The following is a 21,380-nucleotide window of genomic DNA, read 5'->3' as shown; positions in this document are numbered from 1 at the left end:
ACTTGGAGTTCAGTGCATACTTTCTCTAAGCATTACCACCTTCCACTTTACTCTAAATCTAGGGCTGGATTTGCCACTGCAATTTTACAGGGCATTTTGGCAGCTCCTAATGCTTTATAGTTTTGCCATCCTCCCTTACCTCTGCTTTGGGACTCTACCCATATGTAAGGACTGCAGCAATGTGAGATGAAGAACATAGTACAGTTTTGTACCTACCATAAATGTAGATGTTCGAAGATCCACATTGCTGCAGTCCAATACCCTCCCTCCTTCCCTCTGTTGTTGAAGGTGGTGGTGTGGTTTGTGTTGTACATATTGTAAATATGGTTAGTGCACGGGTGGTTGGTTAGTTTTGCTGGTTTTTTGGCTTTGGCCTTTCTTGTTAGGGCCTTCTGACATCTGGGGCAAGAAAAGACTGAGGAAATGACGTCGGTCATGCGCTTTTGTACCCTGACGTCCTGATGTCAGTTTAAAGCGCCTTGACCGACGTCAGCCTAATACTTTGGTATTCGGGCCGACCGAGGACAGCGGACTACCCATATGTAAGGACTGCAGCAATGTGGATCTTCGAACATCTACATTTATGGTAGGTACAAAACTGTACTTTTTAAAGAACGAGTTAAATAGTGAGGCAGTTTCAGCTGGGGCCATGTCTGGATCAGGGGAGGGATTATCGCTTTTCCCTGGGTATAACAGAGTGTTTATAGAAGTTTAGGAATTTGCGTATAGTCTTTTTGCAGAGTAATGTGGTAGTCTTGTTTGTTTTTGATGACAAGTCGCTTTACTCGATTACGCAGTTATGTTTTTAGTGAAGTCTACAGGGTTTTTACTTGTACGCCATAATTTCCAGGCCTTATCCCTACCTTTCATTAGTTATTTGGTGGATTTGGTAAGCCAACTGGCCTGGTTGGCTTTCACTCCCCTATGTCAGAGAGGAGCAAGATTGTCTAGTACATAGAGGAATGTTGAGGTGAAGAATTCAGCAGCATCATTTAGTGGTAGAACTTTAAGTGGCTGTCAGCTGATATTTTTGTAGGGTATCATTAAAGGTAGTTTGGCAGAAGTGAGATAAGTCTCTGGTATGCTTAAAATGGTGTATATTAGGCACTGGAGTTAGTTTGCAAATTATGTATGCTGGTAGGTGATCACTAATGCTGTTACGTAGAGTGCCAGTGGAGAAGATTTTACTAGGATCAGAGACAAGGACCCAGTCTAGTATTGAGCATTTTTTGTTAGGTCTGGTTATGGTAGTAATGAGTTGGGTGTACTTAGGTTGATACTGTGCGTTGGATGATGTATGATGTCTACAGTTAATATTCATATCACCAAGTATGATTGTTTCATTCTCTTTATTTTTGGATGACCAGGCTAGTATTTCTTCAGGTATTGGGATATTGTTACTTGGGGGGATATATGTGACTATAATGCAGATGCTTTTGCTGCTATTCATTTTCAAGTATATTACTGTTTTGGCTGTAGACAATGTGGGAGTGGGTTTGTTATATGGGAGTACATTAAAAGTATTACGATATATGAGAGCAGTGCCCCCACCTTTTTTTCTGGGCCTATTCGTTCTCAGACAAGAGAAGCCTGATGGGAGGAATTCAGAGTTTTTAATATAAAGTTTTAGCCAAGTCTTCCCTTCACACCTCCAACATTTACTGTTTACCTGAGGAGAAATTATCTGGAGTCTGCTTGGAGTATAAAAATGTCTATGTGAGCATTTCCAGGCAAAAATCCTAAATCTAGATTTTGTTGCATATTTGGGATTTGTACATATATCCTCCCATATTTTCTTTGTGAATTGCTTATCCAGTCTCTCTTCCCAATCCTTTCTAACCTTCTCTGATTCTTAAAGTTGTCATGCAGTTTTGTATATGCTGTACTAATTCCTTTTTTATGGGAACTTCTGTTCTAGATTTTATTAAAAACTCCTACTAGTGCTGGTCTTTCATTTAGGACCCCCCCCCCCCATTTATTTCTCTTTGCCTATACTCTGATATGAATTACTAATAGAGAAGGTAATCTCTTACCTGCAGTCCATATAAATTCTTGGCTTCTTCCTATTCTATCACCTTTCCCTCTATAGTTATTTGCTCTCAATACCTTGGTGCCTTTGTCAATTTTTCTCCAATAAGTTCCAGTCCCTTCTTTCCTGTTGTCTGTATCCCTAATTGCAGTCATCCCTTTCAGCAGAATCTCCTTTCTCCATTCTCATGTTGGTGTAATTGCCCAGCTAGTGGTATCAAAAGAGTTAATACAACCCACTGCAGAAAATTTCCTCAGTTTTGTTTTACAAATAGAAGTGAATTCCATCTCTCTTTACAAAGACACTTAAGTCAAAAGATAATTTTCTTCCTCAGGGTCCTTGTTTAGCATCTGATCCTACAGGTTCAGTATACCCTCGGTCTGGCAGACTTTTTGGAAAATGAGCATGGAATACTCTGTAATTTGACAGGGAATTCCAACAGGATGTTTTGAAAATCTTTAACTATGGGGTCTTCCAAAGCATTTTTTGCAAGTACTGATAGGATTCTTGTGGCTTCATCAAACCCTGGTAAAATGGGGAAAAAAAGAGTTCTTGTGATTGACAAAATGTACAAAATAACAGATCTATAAATGAAGTGCTGGTACCAAATTCAGTCACTCAAGACTACCCAAGCATGTACACTTCAAGAAAATTTTTTTTTTATATATATAGAAACGCTGTACTTCATGCACCTCCATGGTGGCACTGTAGCTTCTATGCCATCTTGTATATAATAACCTCACAGCTACAAGTATAACTCCAAACAACAGCACTACTCAACTAGTACAATTTATTTTGTTCATTTTACTAATGAATGTCCCATTAAACCTTTCAGTAGTCAGACATCTGTTTTAAATGCATGCTGCTCAACTAGTGCAGGGCTTCTGGGGTTTTACTTTCTAGAGTCTTAGGGAGTGTCTGTTCAGATGGCATTATTCCGCTGTCTAAAAATGTTTGCATACACTTTTTTCTTGCTCTTTTCATTCAGTGGTGTCTCCGTGACTTTCAAGGTTCACTTTCATTTTCGGGTTTTATAAATCCATGGTGGTATGTCAGTAACCCCAGTCAGATGTAATTCAAAGCTTTTTGATTTAGCTCTGTCATCTTTGAATTCCCATTGAATGTTTTTCCCCATCTGCACTGGATTGGAATTTCTGGCCTAAAGTGGTTTATTCTTTCTGCTTTTTAGCCCATGTGTTCTTGCAACATGTTTAATTTTTTGGTGAACAGCTGTGAGTGACTGTTGCAGTATTGGCATACCTCTCAACCTCTTAGAACAAGAATTCTGGACAAATCCATAAGTAATGGGTGGACAAAGGCCCACAAATATGGGTCATTTTTAAATATTACTTGTACAAACTTAGAAAGTTAATAGCATAGCAGGTTTTGTATTAGCATGATTTTTTTGAAGAGTATGAAGTCCAAGAATCAAATGTCTGTCATTTTCTGACTTAAATATTTCACAACTTGCCAGTGATTTGCCAGAAAATCAGAATTTTGTGAAAAATGGACTGACAATAAGGCAATATCTGGACATTCTGTGAAAATTTGTACAGTTGAGTGGTATCTGTATTGGAGAGCTGCTGAACTCTGCTTTCTTTTCAAGAAGATGCAAGCATGGGCTTCCATAAGGGCAGAGTTTGATTGCACGAGTTATTAGCTTATTCCTAAGGCTGTGTTGAGTTTTTCTGCCAGTCAGTTTATCTGCTGGTTTGTTTTTTTCCAAGCAGGGAAAACATGACTGAGTAAGCTAGTGGCTTGCACAGCTAAGACACGTTTTACACAGCCTTCCGTTTGTGTTGTCATTGAAAGACTCAGGAATAGGGAAGTTCATCTTCAGGCATGCTGTGTCCACTTAGCCTAAGATTATTTATTTACATTGATTGCATTTTGTTGCCAGACTAGATGAAGCAACCATTTTCAGCTGAGACACGAGGAAAAAAAAGACATCAGTACAACTGATGAGCATAACATTTGAAAATGGAGTTGCAAGTTACAGAGTAATCAGATGGTTCATCGTCATCATCAGCCCCATTTTTCCCATTTATTTCTACATGGGGTCGGGGTATCGTGATAACTGATTCAGTGCCACACTCCTGCTTTCTTCGACACTTATGCCTGACTGTCGCAGATCTTCTTTCACACAATCCATCTACCTCTTTGCTGGACGTCCTCGCTTCCTCTTACCTTCTTCTTGTCTGTCCCAAATCTTCCTCACCAGGTTATCTTCTGCTTTTCTACACAAGTGCCCAAACCACCGTAATCTGTTCTCTTTGATCTTTTCTGCAATTGGTTCTACTTTGGCTTCTGCTCATATGTCCTCATTTCTTCGTCTGTCCCACCACCTTTCTCAAGCACTTCATTTCCATCACCTCTAGCTTCTTCAACTTTTCTGCCTTTACTGCCCAGGTTTCTGTGCCATACAGTAGTACTGGTCACACCACTGTCTTGTACACCTTACGTTTCAGCTTCTTTGGCATTCTTCTGTCATAGACCACACCTGATGCTCTATGCCAGATGGCTGCAGCCCCTCTGATTCTAGCTTTGACGACTTCATTCAGACTACCATTCTCCTCAACCATCCCTCCCAGATGCTTGAAGCTGTTTACCTGTTCCACCATCTTCCTTTCTATCTCTATTCTCAGCTTCTTCTGATTTCCCCAATTTGCTGCCATTACCACAGACTTATCTGTGCTTAGTTTCATCCCATGTGCCTTCAGATTTGCATTCCATTCCCCTATCCTTTGCTGAAGTTCTAGCTCAGAGTCTGCCTGTACTGCCACATCGTCTGCATACAGCTGCTTTGTTTAACTGTCCCCTCCAACCTGTTTGCTAATGCAGTCCATAACCAGTATGAACTGCAGTGGGCTCAGAGCTGAACCCTGGTGTACACCCACTCTCACTGGGAACCCCTCTGTGAGGCCGAACACTGTTCGTACTTGAGTCACTGGGTCCTTGTACATAGCCTGCACCAATTCTACCAGTGTTTCTGGGACTTCAAACTACTGCATTACTGCCCAGATCAGCTTTCTTGGGACCTTGTCATATGCTTTCTACAAGTCTAGGAATGCCCAGTTGGACTCTCTCATCTCTAGCTTCTTCTCAAATATCTGTCTCAATGCAAACAGTCAGGTCAGTTGTGTCGCATCCTGATGTGAATCTGAACTGCTCATCTCCCATCTTGCATTCTACTACGCTGCGTATCCTTTTATCAGTCACCCTCTCCAGAACTTTCATGCAGTGTGGTAGGAGTTTGATTCATCTGTACTGCCCACAGTTGTGGATGTCCCCTTTGTTTTTGTACACTGGCACAAAGATGCTTATTCTCCAATCATCTGGGATACGCCTTTCTCTCCACACTGCTATTAGTGCTCTCTGGAGCCATTTCTCCTCTGTCTCACCCAGCATCTTTATCATATCTGCTGTGACCTCATCTGAGCCTGCTACTTTGGTGAAAGCACTTGGTTTTTGGAGCTCTGCATTAAAACTGTTGAGTGAAGCTCTGTTCTTATTTTTTCTACTTTTTTTTTTTTTTTTTATAAGTTTATACCCTTTTGGGTACGTTTGGTTTACTGTGTCTGTGGATTTACGGCTGGTCTTTATCTCTATGGTTTCTATTTACTTATTATTTTGATATGGAAGTAGCTATTGAATTAACTGTTTCCATGAAGAAATTAACGGCTCTCTTGACCCAGAAAGAGGTTGGAGGGGCAGCGCAAGTGACGTTAACGGATTCCCAGATAGAACTCTTTACTCTTCACTCACCACCAGCCCTGGAAGTGGTTAACAACGAGAATGCTGACAGAGATGTTGCTGGAGATGCAGCATGACCGATTAAGGATATTCAGCAATGGCTTCATACACCGGAGCTTAACTTCTTGGTCTCGAATGAGGAGAGAAGAGATGCACCTTCATTAAAAAATGCAACTTGATCAGTTTGAGGGCATTTGTTGCAAATTCAGAGGCCTACAACTAGATAGTGCATTTCTTACAGAATCGATGGCATTGAAACAGGTACCAAAGGGCCTTAGAATTTGGAAACTACCGACAGGCATTGACAGTGGATCTTGGCGTACAAGGAACTTGTGGACTTGCTCAACAAGACTGGCTTAGAGATGTTGGACATTATTGTCAAAAACAATCAGAGTAAGTTAGCTATACTTGAAAAAGAGATGGTCTGTTTAAATGAAAGTATAATTAATGATTTACTATTTTTTTCAATGTGCTAAGAATTACTGTACTGTGCTAAGCAATATTGAAAAGCTTGTTGATAAAAATGTAAAAACTAAAATCAAAAAGCTCGAGAGATATGAGTGATTATAAAAATAATACAGCACATTCTTATCATATTTCTAACACTAATGTGAATAAACATGTATGTTAAGAGAGGGTAACGGACTTATGAAAATGTTACTGATTCTGGTATGGACAATTTTGACTGTAATACAAATGATTTGCTTGATGAACAACAATGTTTTTAGACCGCTCTCCAGAATTGAGGATATCGGAGCATTTGATAAACAAGCAAACACCCAGATATGCTCAGAACTAGTTCAAAATGATGTGAAGATTACTGATCCTACAGACATTGCCAACATACTGGCTGACAGGTTCAGTGCAAACTCCCCCCCCCCTCCCCCCCAAAAGGAGAGATATCTATACCAAACGATTGCAGCCCCCCAAACATCTCTAACGCCCAAGTGAGAACTGCTCTCTCCAAAGCAAAAAACACAGCATCCATGGGACCTGATGGTGTCCCCGGCTGTGTGCTCCACGAACTCAACGAGGAATTAAACTCACAGCTAGGACAGCTGTTTAATCATAGTCTCACCTCTGGATACGTACCCAGTGAGTGGCGCACTGCAACTGTGGTCCCACTTCACAAAGGCGGTGCCTCCACCGACCCTGGAAATTACCGGCCCATTAGCTTGACAAGCCTTATCTGCAAAGCCATGGAGAGGATCATAATGGACCTCATAAAGAAAGACATAGGGAATTTGCAGACTTTGGATCCAACCCAGTTTGGCTTTGTCAAAGGCAGATCATGCCTTTTAAACTTGGTTGACTTTTTCAAACAGTCACCAAAGCCATTGATGAGGGAAAGGCAGTCCATACAGCCTACCTCGATCTGGCGAAGGCCTTCGATACAATACCCCACTCGGGTATCATTGAAAACTCATCAGCTTAAATGTTAACCCATACATCACAAGATGGGTTGCAAACTGGCTGAGTGACAGAACCCACAGGATCAGAGTTGCTGGCGCCATGTCAGACTCAAAGCCTGTCACAAGTGGTGTCCCACAGGGCTCAGTCCTGGGCCCACTCTTGTTTGGCATCTACTTTTCCGAAGTACAAGCAAACACAGGAGGGTTATGGCTGACAAAGTTTGCAGATGACTGCAAACTGGGCGCCATAGTCGAAAACACATCTGACACAGATATCCTTCAGAAGGGTCTCACAGAAACGGATAACTGGTGCCAGAACCATGGCCTAAAGTTAAATGCCAAAAAATGCATAGTCATACCCTTCGGGAAAAACAAGGTTACCCCTAGCTACCATATAGGTGGCAATCCACTGAGCACAGAAGTTGTTATCAGGGACCTGGGGACCCAGGTTGACAGTAGCCTATCATTCGACACCCATGTAGCTAAAGTAGTTAGGAAGACCTTCTACATAGCCCAGCTTATCATGAAGGGATTCACATCTAGATCAAGGGAGGTCATAGTCTCCCTATACTCATCACTCATCAGACCAATGATTGAGTACAATGCCCCATTCGGAATGTATCTGACCCGACACTTGCAGCAGCTGGAGAGGCCACAAAAGTTCCTCACCAAAAGGATGAAGGGTCTCAAAAATCTGTCCTATGCTGCCCGACTGAAAGAACTCCAGCTCTATTCAGTCGCTTACCGCTTGCTCAGAGGTGACCTTTGCCTGACATACAAGGCCATGTCAAACCCAGATTTGATGAATATGCTTCACCTCAAAAAATCTAGATCAGTCAGAGCCACAAGGGCGGGAGACTTAAACCTCAACACGGCTATTAATAGGACGTGCTGGAGGGATAGATTCATCACCCAAAGACTCCCTATGCTGTGGAACAAAATCCCGGTATATGTGAGGCAGAGCACCTCGCTGGCCTTGTTCAAGAGAAATCTTGACCAGTGGATGAGAGATCGCAGATATACCCCAGGGATTACCTCAGTGTCACTGCTCGACAGAGGCACAGCAAAATAATGGGTATAGTTCCCCATACTAAAGGGGTGGTGTAAGCCACAAAACTATGGGCTAGGCTTGTAAATGCCCTCGGGCAGATAGCCTAGTATGAACCTATGAACCTATAAGAGGGGAGGGGCCCAAGTGAACCAGCAATATGGTACACAGCAGCAACAACAGGGAAACCGATGTCACAGGAAGAGTCAGTGGTCCAGCAACAACAGGAAGAGACGTTGTGTTAAACTGTGATTGTCAGATAAGGGCTGGGAATGTGGACTGTGAATTGAACAATTTCCATTTGTACTCTGTGACTCAGTGAAATGCCCATTTGTAACATCAGTCTGGGTTTGCTATTTACAATTTCAGTGCCTTAGAGATTAAAAAAGCGCACCACAATTTATTGTGTATGGGTTTTACTTTGGTCCCTGTGTTTTATTTTAATATTGTGGATGTTTACACAAGTTTGAAATTGTTCACAAGGCAATTGAATTGTCATTGTTTTTTTAAAGACCAGAATGCTCATAAGAGTTTGCTACCTCCAGGTCTTAGTAGGAAAAGTATATTTATACCACCTGTGCATAAGGATTTGCTAACTTTTGAAAAGCTGTGCATTAATGGTATTAGAAGTTTGATGAAGAAGAAACACAACACTGTTAATGATGACAACCTCACTGGGGATGAAAAGAATGCACTACTTGATTTGGCTAATATTACTGAGGTCAGAATCATGAAGCCCAATAAGGGGAGTGGGGTTGTCTTTATGTCCCGCTTTGATTATATATCTAAAATGCAAAATATTTTGGATGATTATACCACTTACCAGAGGGTAAAAAAGCCGCGGTGGTGCGGCGGTAGTGTTGTCACCTCGCAGCAAGAGGTTCTCCCGTTCGATTCTCGGCTGGAGTGCCTTCTGTGTGGAGTCTGCATGTCCTCCCCGCGGTCGACTGACGTTCGAAAGACATGCGTAGAGCGTGCCTTAGTTGAAGGTCGGGTGTCGAGCTGGCAACTCGGCACCGTAAAAATCTACTGCCAATCATTAGCGGACCGGAGTTCCACTGTGGCGACCCCTAATCGGGAAAAGCCGAAAGAACAACATACCACTTACCAGAGGGTCTCTAAAAGCAAATTGAATATTGCTTACCCCAAAATAGATTTGTTTCTGCTAGATGCTCTGTTTCAAGGGGGCAATACAGGAGACTGAATTTCAGTTTCTAAATGTTGAACACCCAGTCACACCTGTGGTTTTTGGTATCCCTAAAATCCATAAAAATCTAAATGATCCTCCAAAACTGAGCCTATGGCAGCCTATATGGACAAGGGGATACAGCAGGTTGTGACTGGAGTTGGCCATATACTAAAAGACTCTTGGCATTGTCTCGAACGTTTGAGTACCCTCAATAGAGATGACAATAATTGGTCGTTCCTTACTATCGATGTGGTTAATTTTTTTTCGGTTATTCCACACGAAGAAGGCATTAACTATTTTAGAGAAAGTCTTGTGAAAAGCAGACAACTGAGTGGAGTTAAGTTGAATATTGTGGTAGCATTTATAGAATTGGTGCTAAAAATAATTTTTTGAGTTTTGAGGGGGAAATTTACCATCAGATTTCAGGGGTTGCCATGGGAGCTAAATGCACCCCCGGATTTGCTTATTTAGTTCTCCTACATTGGGTGGAAATATTTGTTTTTCAATCCCCCTCTCAAGACCAAATAGCTTTATATAATCTGTTTTTAGATGACATACTGGTTTTATGGAGAAGTAGCGAAGAAGAAGCCAAACAATTTGTAGACTACCTCAGTACTACATAATTTTTTACATTTACTAGCAGGTGGAACAGTGAAGTGATAGACCTTTTGGATATTAAACTTATTAAAACACCAGGAGGTCTGCAGAGTAATATTTTCAGAAAGGAAACATACAGCAATTCATTACTCCATTATCAAAGTTGTCATCCCCCCATCAACGTAAAAGCATTGTTAAGGGGCAAATGGTAAGGCTGTCACAAATTATTAGTGACAACAGTACTTACCAACAGGAGCTATATACCTTAATAGGGATGTTCCTGGCTAGAGGATACCCCCTGAAATTGCTTATAGCAGTACGTAATGAGGTGACTAGGAAAAGGGATACCTCATTTGTCCCTATTTTATGGGGAGTTAATCGAAGTCCAGAGAAATGAATTGACACTTTTGATCCTAGAGCATTAATTTTGAAGTACAACTATCAAGTACCCGAGCTATGAGATTGTCAGACAGTCATGGGAAGTAACCGTTGATACTCAATTAAAGAAACTGGGACAGCCCCCAAGTGTGGTCTTCTCAAGGGGAATAAACATTAAAGATTTTTTTGGAAGGGCAAAGGTTAAAAATTACATGCTCACGAATGCACAAATGTGGAGCATGTAGATACTGTAAATTTATAAACTATGGTCCCTATGTGACAGCTTTTGGGTACAGTAGGACAATACCTTGTCCGGTTAGATGTAGTTGCAACTCAAAAATGGTGGTCTATTTAGCAACTTGTACTTCATGTCCAGAATTCTACGTAGGAAAAATGACGCATAGATTAAAGAACAGGATAGCTGAACACTTTAGGGCTATTAAGAACAGGGACATGCATAATGCCCTATATATATATATATATATATATATATATATATATATATATATATACACTGTATTAGCTGCCCAAACTATAAAAAGTGTATCTTCTTTGTGATGGATAAGGTGATTCCTAGTGAAAGAGGGGGGGTGGTGACAAACTTAGTTGAATTATTGGAATTCAAATGGCAAGTTAGCTTAAATGCAGTTTGTCAACCAGGTTTGCATGACTATATATCAGTTATGCCAGTGTTGAAACAAAGGGCACATGAAGTTTAATTAGGTATTATTTGTATATCTTGAGGTATTTTTGCCCCTCCAGTATAGTTATATTATAATTATTTTATTAATCATGTTTTTTTCACTTTTTAGCATTATTAATATATATTTATTAGTAGTATTTCATTTTTTTTTTTTAGGATTTATTATACACATATACAGTATTGTCTTGGCACATTTGTGTTTATATACATTCTACATGCATTTAATGTATATTGTTTTATATTATTTTTGGACTAATGAGCAGTATAGTTTTTTTAAATTAATGTATTGATTATGTTTAGGGATGTGATTGGTGTATGAGTGATTGACAGCTGCATAAATGTATTTTGTTTAATAGCTCCTATTAACTCTGATGAAGCCATCTGTGCATGGTGAAAGTGCTTAGTTTTGGAGCTCTGCATTAAAACTGTTGAGTGAAGCTCGGTAAGTATTTTTTCTACTTTTTTGTTTTTTATGAGTTTATAACCTTTTGGGTACGTTTGGTTTACTATCTTTATCATATCTGCTGTGACCTCATCTGAGCCTGCTGCTTTCCCTGACTTCATTTTCCTTAGTGCTGTTCTTACTTTTTCTAAGGTGGGCTCCTCCTCTTCTCTCATTGTAGGCTGTTTCTGGGCAGTACAGCTTCTGTGGGATTTTCTTCATTCAGAAGCTGCTGGAAATACTCCTTCCATCTGCCATTGATGTCCTGTGGACTGGTGAGCAGGTTGTTGCTGGCATCCCTTATGAAGGATGTCTGACTATCTGCTTTATCTTTGTCTTTTCCTTGCACCCCGATATAGTTTCTTTGTGCCACTTACTGAGTCACTTTCCAGAAGTTGGTAGAGTGCCTCCTATGCCCTATTCTTTGTTATTGCAACTTCTTTCTTAGCTTCTTTGTTAGACAACCAGTAGTCCTTCCTAGCCTGGTCAGTCTTTTCTAACTTCCACTTCTTCCTGCACGCCTTCATTTGATGACTTCCTGGGCTTCTGCATTCCACCACCAACTTTCCTTATGTACCTTATTTGCATACCTGGCTCGGCCACATAGCTTTTCTGTAGTGCTATCACATGCTGTTTTTAGGAGCTGCCACTCTTCTTCAACTCCACCTATTTCCTCCTCTTCCTGGGGTGCTAGAGCCCTGAGTAATTCCTTGAACTACTGTACTTTCTCTGCAGTCAACTTTCAGGTCTTCAGCCTGGTCTGTGTTGACCTTAGAGCCTTCTCTGACCACCGCTTGCAGTTGATTGTGGCAACTAGTGGTTTATGCTGTGGGGCCAACTGTTTCACTGGCGATGACTTTGCAGTCATAGATTCTACCCCAGTGCCTTCTCCTTACTAGGAGGAAGTCAACCTGAGTTGCATGTTGGCTACTTCTATACGTGATCTTGTGACTCTTTCTTTCTGAACCATGTGTTCAGATAGTTATTGAAGGAATTGTTTAACAAACTGAAGTAGTGGAGATCTACTAAACTTGCATGTTATATACAACTGTTAGGAGAGATGTAGAAATATGCATAATAAACTGCTTTACAGCTGTTAAAAGTACTATAAATCATAATGCAATCACCAGCATGCAATAATTAGACAAACAAGATGTTCTTCGTGTTTCACTGTTGCAGTCATCACATTTGGGTTATCTGCTTGCAGTAGCCCTCAATCGGCCTGATTATCAAAGTCTTGGGTCCTGCGTTGGTTGCTGTCTCATCTTCCGTGATGTCAGGTATTCAGGGGTATAAAGCATGCAGCCGACGCGATTACATCAATCTTTCTTGCCGTGCGGTACCTGAAGCAGAAGCAGTTCACAAGTGCCGGTTGGCAGACTCCTGAAATTTTCATTTTCGAGTTTCAAAACCAAAATCTTCAACTAAAGCCAAGTACCCCATCGGGTAAACTTTTTCTTGCTCTAAACCGATGTCAGTAAAAGTCAATAATTGTATTTCTTGTGGAAAGCAAATACCTCATAAAAATTTTCATTCGTACTCTATTCCTTGCCTAGGCCCTAACTACGACATACCTCGCTGTCGGTTTTGTGCCTTATTTAAACCATGAACTATTCGTCTGTATATTTATGCTTCTAAATATTTTGGTACTCAGTTCAGTTATCCAGATATGTCTTCGTTAAGCCACCGACTACCGACATTCCCAAAAAACGCAAAGATAAAGACAGAGACAGGCTGCCTAGGTCCAAAGCTGCTGACAACACTTCTCCTAAGGTAGTCGCCAGTTCACCGGTACTCAGTGAGGCGCTTTTGCAGCCCCTGATACCCACTGCTTCAGATACACAGGCCTCTACTGAGACCCATTCGGAGTCCGGTATGCCGCAAGATGCTTCAACTGTGGAACCTGTGGATGTCTCTACCTTGGATGGGTCTGGAGCCGCTGTGCAGGCACTGGCTTCTGATGGTGTATTCAGGCCTACTGACTTGCATATTATACCATGGCCATCTTCTTCAAGGCCTAAAACTCGAACCATGCCTAGAAAACCGACAGCCAGACCGCATGGTCAGGCCTCTATGCCTAAAAAAAAAAACAAATAAGAATGGCTGAAGACCTATTTACTTTAATCAGAGGAAGCCAACCTTCCCCCTCTAAGAGACCTAGGACTGAATTTACTTATGATACTTCTGATCAGGATTCTGAAATTTCTGTTCCTCTGATGAGCAGGATTTACCCTTATCTACCTATGAGGATTCTGAAGCTCTGCCCCCCCCCCCCCCCCCCCCGCAAGAGGATTTCTCTTTTGGTGAAACCTTGCATACTCCTGGGGAGCATTTTCATTGGGAAAGCCAGGATTACTCTGATTCTAAAAAGAGGCTTAGGGATTTCTTACTCCTGCCCCAACACAGGCCTTTTAGCTATCCCTCCTGTATTAGACATGGTTGATGATGCCTTTTCGGAATCTAGCCTGGCCCCTGACACTTGACCTCCAGCTCCACTGCTTCAGAGTTTATTCAAAGCAAACGGAACCCAAGTCAAATGCACCTGCATGTCAATCAAAAAGAAATGTTAGCTGTACAGAATGTTCTGACAGCCTTCAATGACATTTTTCTAGGAAAAGTAATGGTAAAGACGGACAACACCACTGTTATATGGTATATAAACAAGCAGGGAGTTACCCATTCATACCCCCTCTGCAGATTAGCCAAGGCTCTGTGGAACACAGCCTTGAGCTACCAAGTGCATCTACAGGCACACTTCCTGCCAGGAAAACTAAATACACTGGCAGACGAACCAAGCAGAAATCTCATGGACCCACGAGTGGAAACTGGAACCAAAGATTTTCAACATGTTGATAAATGGGGGAGCTCAGAACTACCAGTCGGACAAATTCTGCACAAGGACTCCTCACAAACAAGCTTGGAAAGTGGATGCCCTGTCCTTCAACTGAAAAAATCTATCCGTTTATGCCTTTCCTCCTCTGCCTCTCCTCTCCAGAGTACTACTAAAGCTCAAACAGGACAAACCAAGGATGATACTGATTGCACCAGACTGGCCACGCCAACACTGGTACCTCCTCTTGCGCAGAGTGGCACTGCTCGCTCCATGGCACCTACCTCCGATGCCTACACTGCTGTCTCAGCAGGAGAACCAGATTCTGCATTCTCAGCTTCCAACCTTGAACCTGGCAGCCTGGTTAATTACCTAATCTCTCCATTACCATCCCTCAGTAAACAAGTGTTGGATGTCATTTTGCAGGCAAGAAGACCTAGTTCTAGAAAATCTTATGCTGAAAAATGGAAAAGATTCTGTGCCTGGAACCAAACTCAAGGGATGGGCACAGCAGCGCCCAATTTACCTCAGATTCTTCAATACTTAACTGAGATGCTTCACAAGGGCCTTTCTTTTTTCCTCCATCAAAATTCATGCCTCAGCCATTTCAGCACATTACAACACAGAACCACCCCTCTTCTCTCATCTACTGCTCAAGCAGTTCCTCAGAAGAGCCAAAAACTTAAGACCACCCTGTAGAGCCCCAACTCCTGCCAGGGACCTTAACTTTGCATTGGAAAAACTCACTCTACCTCCTTTTGAGCCAGCTGCAAGTGCCAAATTAAAATTCCTTTCTTGGAAAACAGCCTTCTTTTTAACAATCACTTCAGCAAGAAGGGTATCTGAGTTACAGGCCCTTATGGCAGTGGAGCCTTTCGTCATCTTTCATGCGGACAGGGTGTCCCTCAGGACCAGTCCCTCCTTCATGCACAAGGTAGTATCTAGTGTGGCTCTTAATCAGTCCATTCATTTGCCAACCCTCTTTTCTAATCCACAGAACAAAGTGGAACGGATACTGCACTCCTTAGATGTGCACAGACAACTTAGATTTTACTTGGACAGGACTAAACCTCAAAGGAAATCTGAACAGCTGCTGGTGGCTTTTGCTACAGGAGCAGAGGGAAAGGCCATTTCAAAGCAAACCATTTCTAAATGGATAGGCCATTGTATTAATTTCTGCTATAAGCACCATGGAAAACGTATCCCACAAGGGATAAGACCACACTCAACCAGGGCTGCATCTACTTCTACAGCCTTTCTCAGAGGTGTCCCTACCAGGGACATCCTAGAAGCTGCTACCTGGAGTTCTGTACATGCTCTCACCAAGCATTACCATTTGCCAATTTTCTCTAAATCCAGAGCTGGCTTTGCCACTGCAGTCTTGCAGGGCCTTACAGATGGTCCTAATGCTATCTAAATTCCTCCTCCCATCCTTAGCTTTGGGAATCTACCCAAATGTGGTGACTGCAACAGTGAAACATGAAGAACTCAGTACAGTTGTGTACACTTACCATAAATGTAGATGTTCGAGTGTATTCACTGTTGCAGTCCTGGTTACCCTCCAGCCCCCTGACTTTTTTGGCTATACCACTATTCTCCTTTACTATGCTTAAAAGCTTTTTGGTGTATTTGCTTTTCTGTTGGAGGTATAACCTTGCATATATATATTTAATTGCTTCCCATTAGGGGGGCACCTGACATCTGAGGCAAGAAAAACTGATCTAATGGCGTCGGCTGCATGCTTTATACCCCTGACTACCTGACGTCACGGAAGATGAGACCGCAACCGACGCAGGACCCAAGACTTCGATAATCAGGTGGAGTGAGGGCTACTGCAAGCAGATAACCCAAATGTGATGACTGCAACAATGAATACACTCTAACATCTATATTTATGGTAAGTGTACACAACTGTAATTTCCTTAAAGTAAACAGCCTCGAAAAGAAAGATTTTATTTAACTGGTTGAGGTATCCTTGCTGCAGCGTATTTTGATATATATTTTTTTATTTTTGTTACCCATTTCCTATGAAGGTATGCTTTAAAATACTGCATACTGTGTCTTGGCAAAGAAAATGTTTTTTAATCGAGCAAAAAGTGATTGTAGATGTTCAGAATAGCTGGCATTTTCATTCTTTGCATGTTAACAGTGGTCTTATTATAAGTAAAGTGATTGGCTACTCAGCTAACTTGCTTTTATGTACTGGACTTTCCTCCTAATAACTGAAGATTCAGAATAAGAGTCAGTGCACCCAGCTCTGTTTTATAGCGGGGTAAAACTGTGACTGTGTGACATATGACCCATGTTCAAGTAGCGGCATGGAAAGTTGGGTGAGAGATGGGAAGGTATCCTGGCAGGAGTGGCAGTTTGACCCTGCTGCCAGAATTCCACATGGGAGTGTAGAGGGGGGATTCCGTTGGGTAGCATGGTGATCATTATGGACTACTGCATGGAACCAGAAAGACTTGCATGGGAGTTTACAGTAGTTCTCCCAAATAGCAGAATGTTCCTGAAGTCACTTCTGCTGTAGAGATGGGTTGAGCTGAGTATGGGAGGGTCTTCTTGACTTGGTAGTCTGGTCCTCTTCCTAGTTCCTGACTCTTGCCTCCAGGGAAAGAATGGGTTAGTGAGACTCTCTCACCCTCAAGTACCTTAGGACTCTTGCCCTCCCTGAGGAATGAATGGGCTTCGCTGTTGCATCAAATGGAAAAATGAATGGGCCATTTGGGAGCTTAGAAGAGGAGCCCATTGGGTTGGGTGCGTTGAAGCCAGTGATGTATGTGACACTCTTGCTTAATGGTTTGCATTATAACTTAATCTTGCATAATTATTCATTTGGTTTGTCCCGTTGGATTATCAGTGGATCCAGGAGTTGCATGCTTTGATATGAGAAAGCAAAAATATCAGTCTTAGCCACTTGAAAAATATGGATTGTCATAAAACATACAGACTACAGTTGAAAAGAGCGCCTCCTACAGCTTATTCTTAGAAAAATTACATTTATTAGCTGATTATTTTATCTTGCTTTTTGTTCGTGTTTCTGTTAGGGTGCATTTCTTCCATTGCGTTTGTGTTTTGCTTGTGTGTAATTTTTGTTTGCAGGTACTTTCTTTGAAATGTATCACATAGTGTTAGAATACAAGGTGAAGGTTTCTTTATTTCAGTCTGGAATTTAATACCTCAAAATACTGCATTGTCAAGCAGATTTGATGCTGATCTTTTCTATTGATAGCTTGTTTTAATACATTGTTTTTCTTTCAGGCTGGCATTTCTGATCCACCACATATGTCAGAGGAACTAATTAAACAGAAGGCAAGGGAACGGTATTTCCTGGAGCAGCTTCTGGATGGAACAAAATTAGAAAATTATAAAATCCCTGTGCCAATCAAAGCAGAACTTCGAAAATATCAACAGGTATGTAATTTTTACATTTTGTACAGGGTTGAATTTTCTTAACACTTAAGTAACTGTAGAAGTATTTTTATCTGACTATAGAGGGTACATTTTATAGCATAAACATGGCATAGATGTGACAACATCTTTTATTGGAACATTGGGTGCAGGTGATAAGGGGTATTTGCAAATATTACCCTAATAAAGAGTTTCTGAAATCCTGTTATTTTCGCAAATTAAAGTAGCAAACTTTTATTTATATTTTGAGGATGCCAAGACCTTTTCAGTAGTTCTGCTTTGGAAGTGTGACATGTAACTCTGAGTACAGTAATAACATCATGGACATAATTGAGCAGATGAGTTAACAGCCAGTAAGTTGGAACATGTGAATAAAGTACCATACTGAATGTAATAATCTTGACACAAATTTAGTGTTATGCATGACATCAGGAAGTTGTAGTCACAGGCAGGAATTCTCTTGATAGGCAATTGCCTTCCAGATTATCAGCTAGGTACACATAACCTTGTTGGAATTAAATGTCAAGTATATAAACATATTTAGTCTGTGGGATGAAGGCTTGGTGACACTGAACAACAATGCAGTGTTAAAAAGTTGTGAAAATGTGAGGACTCTGGTGTACTTTGTGTAATTTGCATCAACTTGTATACGTTGGATTTCTTTTTATATATTTTTGTCTATGCCCTTGAGCCAAGATTGTAGTCACTGTTTATCATGCTGTACCCCAGTTAACAGTTGCAAGTAAACAAGCAAACAAAAATAAACTTAAATAATTTGAGTAGTGGCACTAGTAAAGCATGTCTGTAAATGATGAGTTTTAAGACACAAATACACTGGCTTCATAAACAGTGGTTTCATAAGCTTGTTGCACTAAAGTAGTTATTTGCAAATGAGCATTGTGGAAGACTGTTCAATATTTCCAGGTTCCATGCAAATGAGGTATTTGGTTATGGACTTTGTTCATAGATTTCATAAACAATTACTAGGTTAATGGCTTAAGAGCCCTTACAAGCCTAGCCAATATAACCCAATTTTGCCCAGTATATGGCCTCTAGGGGCAAGAGGATGGAATTAATTTGTGCCTGTACCTTGAGTGTCTTACAGACTGTCCCAATCCATAAGGGACATAGGTGCTATCCCAGGTGTGAATTTACATTTCCTCATCCATTGATCCAAATTACTGTTGATGGCTAGGTAGGGCTCTACTTAATTTGGATAGGAAGCCTGCTGCAAAGAAGATGGAATCTCGGAGACATGTCCGTCTTTCCATGTTTTGTTTGAGTCGCCGACTTAAGTTTAGATCTCATACATTGGATTTGCTATTTGATTTCTGGATAGGTAGCAGCTCCATCAGGGCTGGATTTGTGAGTGCCTTATAGGTCAGGCATAGGTCACCCTTTAATAGTGTGTAGGAGCCAGAGGAAAGAGATAGGGCTTTTAGTTTATCCACATAGGACATATTCTTAACTATTTTCTTTGTCAGGAGCCTCTGCAGTCTCTCCAGCTGCTGTAAGTGCCTAGTCAGGTATATAGCAAATGCCACATTGTAGTTGATTATTGGTCTAATGAGGGGCTGCGTACAGCAGACTGTAATTTCTTTGGCTCTGGATACCATTAGAAGGACTTCCTCACCACTGTGGACACATGGTGGTCAAAGTTCAGACTATCTATTTCTGTACCTGGATCTCTCACCTCTGAGTCTACTTTAGGGGGTATGCTATTAATGATGTAATTTACAGGGAGTATTTAACTTCCCAAAGGGCATGATGCATTTTTTCACATTTAGTTGTAGGCCATGGTTCTGGCACCAGTCATGTGTCTCATCTAGACCCTCCTTGAAGGAGATTCACTGATTATCCCCAGATTGCAGTCATCCACAAACTCTGTCATCCAGAGGCCTTCCACGTTTACGTTGGCCTTCCATCTCAGCCTAGGGTAGGCCTTCCTCTCAAGAGGAAACATAAACAAAAACATGTCTCCCATTTAGAAGCCTTCCCCAGACTGGCAAGCATTTTCTCAAGAGGTTTTGAATGCCTTTATGACACTTAGGCCTTCCAGTTTGCAACCACCTACTCCAGCATCTCCTGTTTCCCCTCCAGCTAGGAGTACATCTGCTGAACAACTGGCCTCTAAAGAGGATGAATCATCTTTAGAGGAGTCTCTGGCCTACTTCACCCAGATACTGCCCTTTGGGCTATGCCTCTTCTGAGGTTGATTCCAATGGTGGATATTCTCCTGCGGAGGATATTACATTTGGAGAAATGTTTTCTCCAGAATGAGAGAATTTTTCAAGTAGGAAAGTTCCCAGGATTCAAAGTACAAAAGAGGTACTATGACCTCTTACAAATAGATTATCCTGCTCCCTCAGCCATTCTACCATTTTTCCAGCATTCCAAGATGCCTTTCTTGCAGCATCAAAAAACCTTGACTCACAACTTCTTGCTCCTAAAAGGCCAGAGAGGTTCTGTAAGGTCCCTGAAGACAGCAGTTACCTGTATAAATGTCCTCCTGCAGACCCTACTGTGATCACTCTTTCTCTCCCTCTATGCTGATAAAAAACACTAAATTACTGCCCTTCAACCTCCCGCCTTCAGATAAGGACAGTAAAATGGAGAGAAATGGGAAAAAAAGTCTGCACCTCTTCTACTCTGGCTTTTAGAGCCATTAATTATCAGACACACATGTTCAAGTATGTTCTGGCTCTACTTTCACAGGCCTTTAAATTGCTGACAGATCTCCTAGACTCTATAGCAAAATGCCAGCTTTCTTCTCAGGTTACTAGGCATTCCATAAAATGCAGATGTTCTTTGTGTTTCACTGTTGCAGTCATTATATTTGGGTTTTCTGCTTGCAGGTAGCCTTCAGTCTGCCTGATTATCAAAGTCTTAGGTCCTGCGTCGGTTGCTATCTCATCTTCCATGACGTCAGGTCGTCAGGGGTATGAAGCATGCAGCCGACGCCATTACATCAGTCTTTCTTGCTGTGCGATGCCCGAAGCAGTTCGCAAGTGCCGGTCTGCCGACTCCTGAAATTTTCATTTTCGAATTTCAGATCCAAAGTCTTCTACCAAGCTAAGTTCCCCAATTGGGGAACCTTTTTCTTGCTCTAAACCGATGTCAGTAAAAGTTAACATTTGTATTTCTTGTGGAAAGCAAATACCTCATAAAGATTTTCATTCATACTGTATTCCTTGCCTAGGCCCAGACCACAACGTACCTTGCTGTCGGTTTTGTGCCTTATTCAATCCTCAAACTATTCGTCGTCGGTCCATTTTCGCATCCAGATATTTTGGTACTCTGTTCAATTATCCAGAAATGACTTTGGTAAGCCACCCGACTACCGACATTCCGAAAAAATGCAGAGATAGACTGCATAGATCCAAAGCTGCCGATGATGCTTCTCCTAAGCTAGTCGTCAGTTCGCCAGTACTCAGTGAGGCGCTTTTGCAGCCCCTGATACTTGCTACTACAGATTCACAGGCCTGCGGATGTCTCTACCTTGGATGGGTTCGGAGCTGCTGTGCAGGCACCGGCTTCTGAGGGTGTATTCAGGCCTACTGACTTTCATATTAAACAGACGCCTTCTTC

General features: G+C 41.6%; 1 protein-coding gene across 1 annotated transcript in view; it reads left to right on the top strand.

Annotated features, from left to right (window-relative positions):
- The window catches only part of BTAF1 (B-TFIID TATA-box binding protein associated factor 1), a 3,603,226-nt gene that overhangs the window by 2,678,012 nt on the left and 903,834 nt on the right, over window positions 1–21,380 (top strand). The window contains exon 29 of the mRNA XM_044055641.1: window positions 17,643–17,795. Within this exon, the coding sequence (XP_043911576.1) occupies window positions 17,643–17,795 (153 nt within the window). The remainder of the gene's footprint in view (window positions 1–17,642; window positions 17,796–21,380) is intronic.

This window comes from Protopterus annectens, chromosome 14.part0, assembly GCF_019279795.1.
Source record: "Protopterus annectens isolate FY-2018-M chromosome 14.part0, PAN1.0, whole genome shotgun sequence".
Lineage (NCBI taxonomy): Eukaryota > Metazoa > Chordata > Ceratodontiformes > Protopteridae > Protopterus > Protopterus annectens.
Note: the sequence above shows the minus strand (reverse complement) of the source record. Positions and strands in the feature narration are given on the sequence as shown.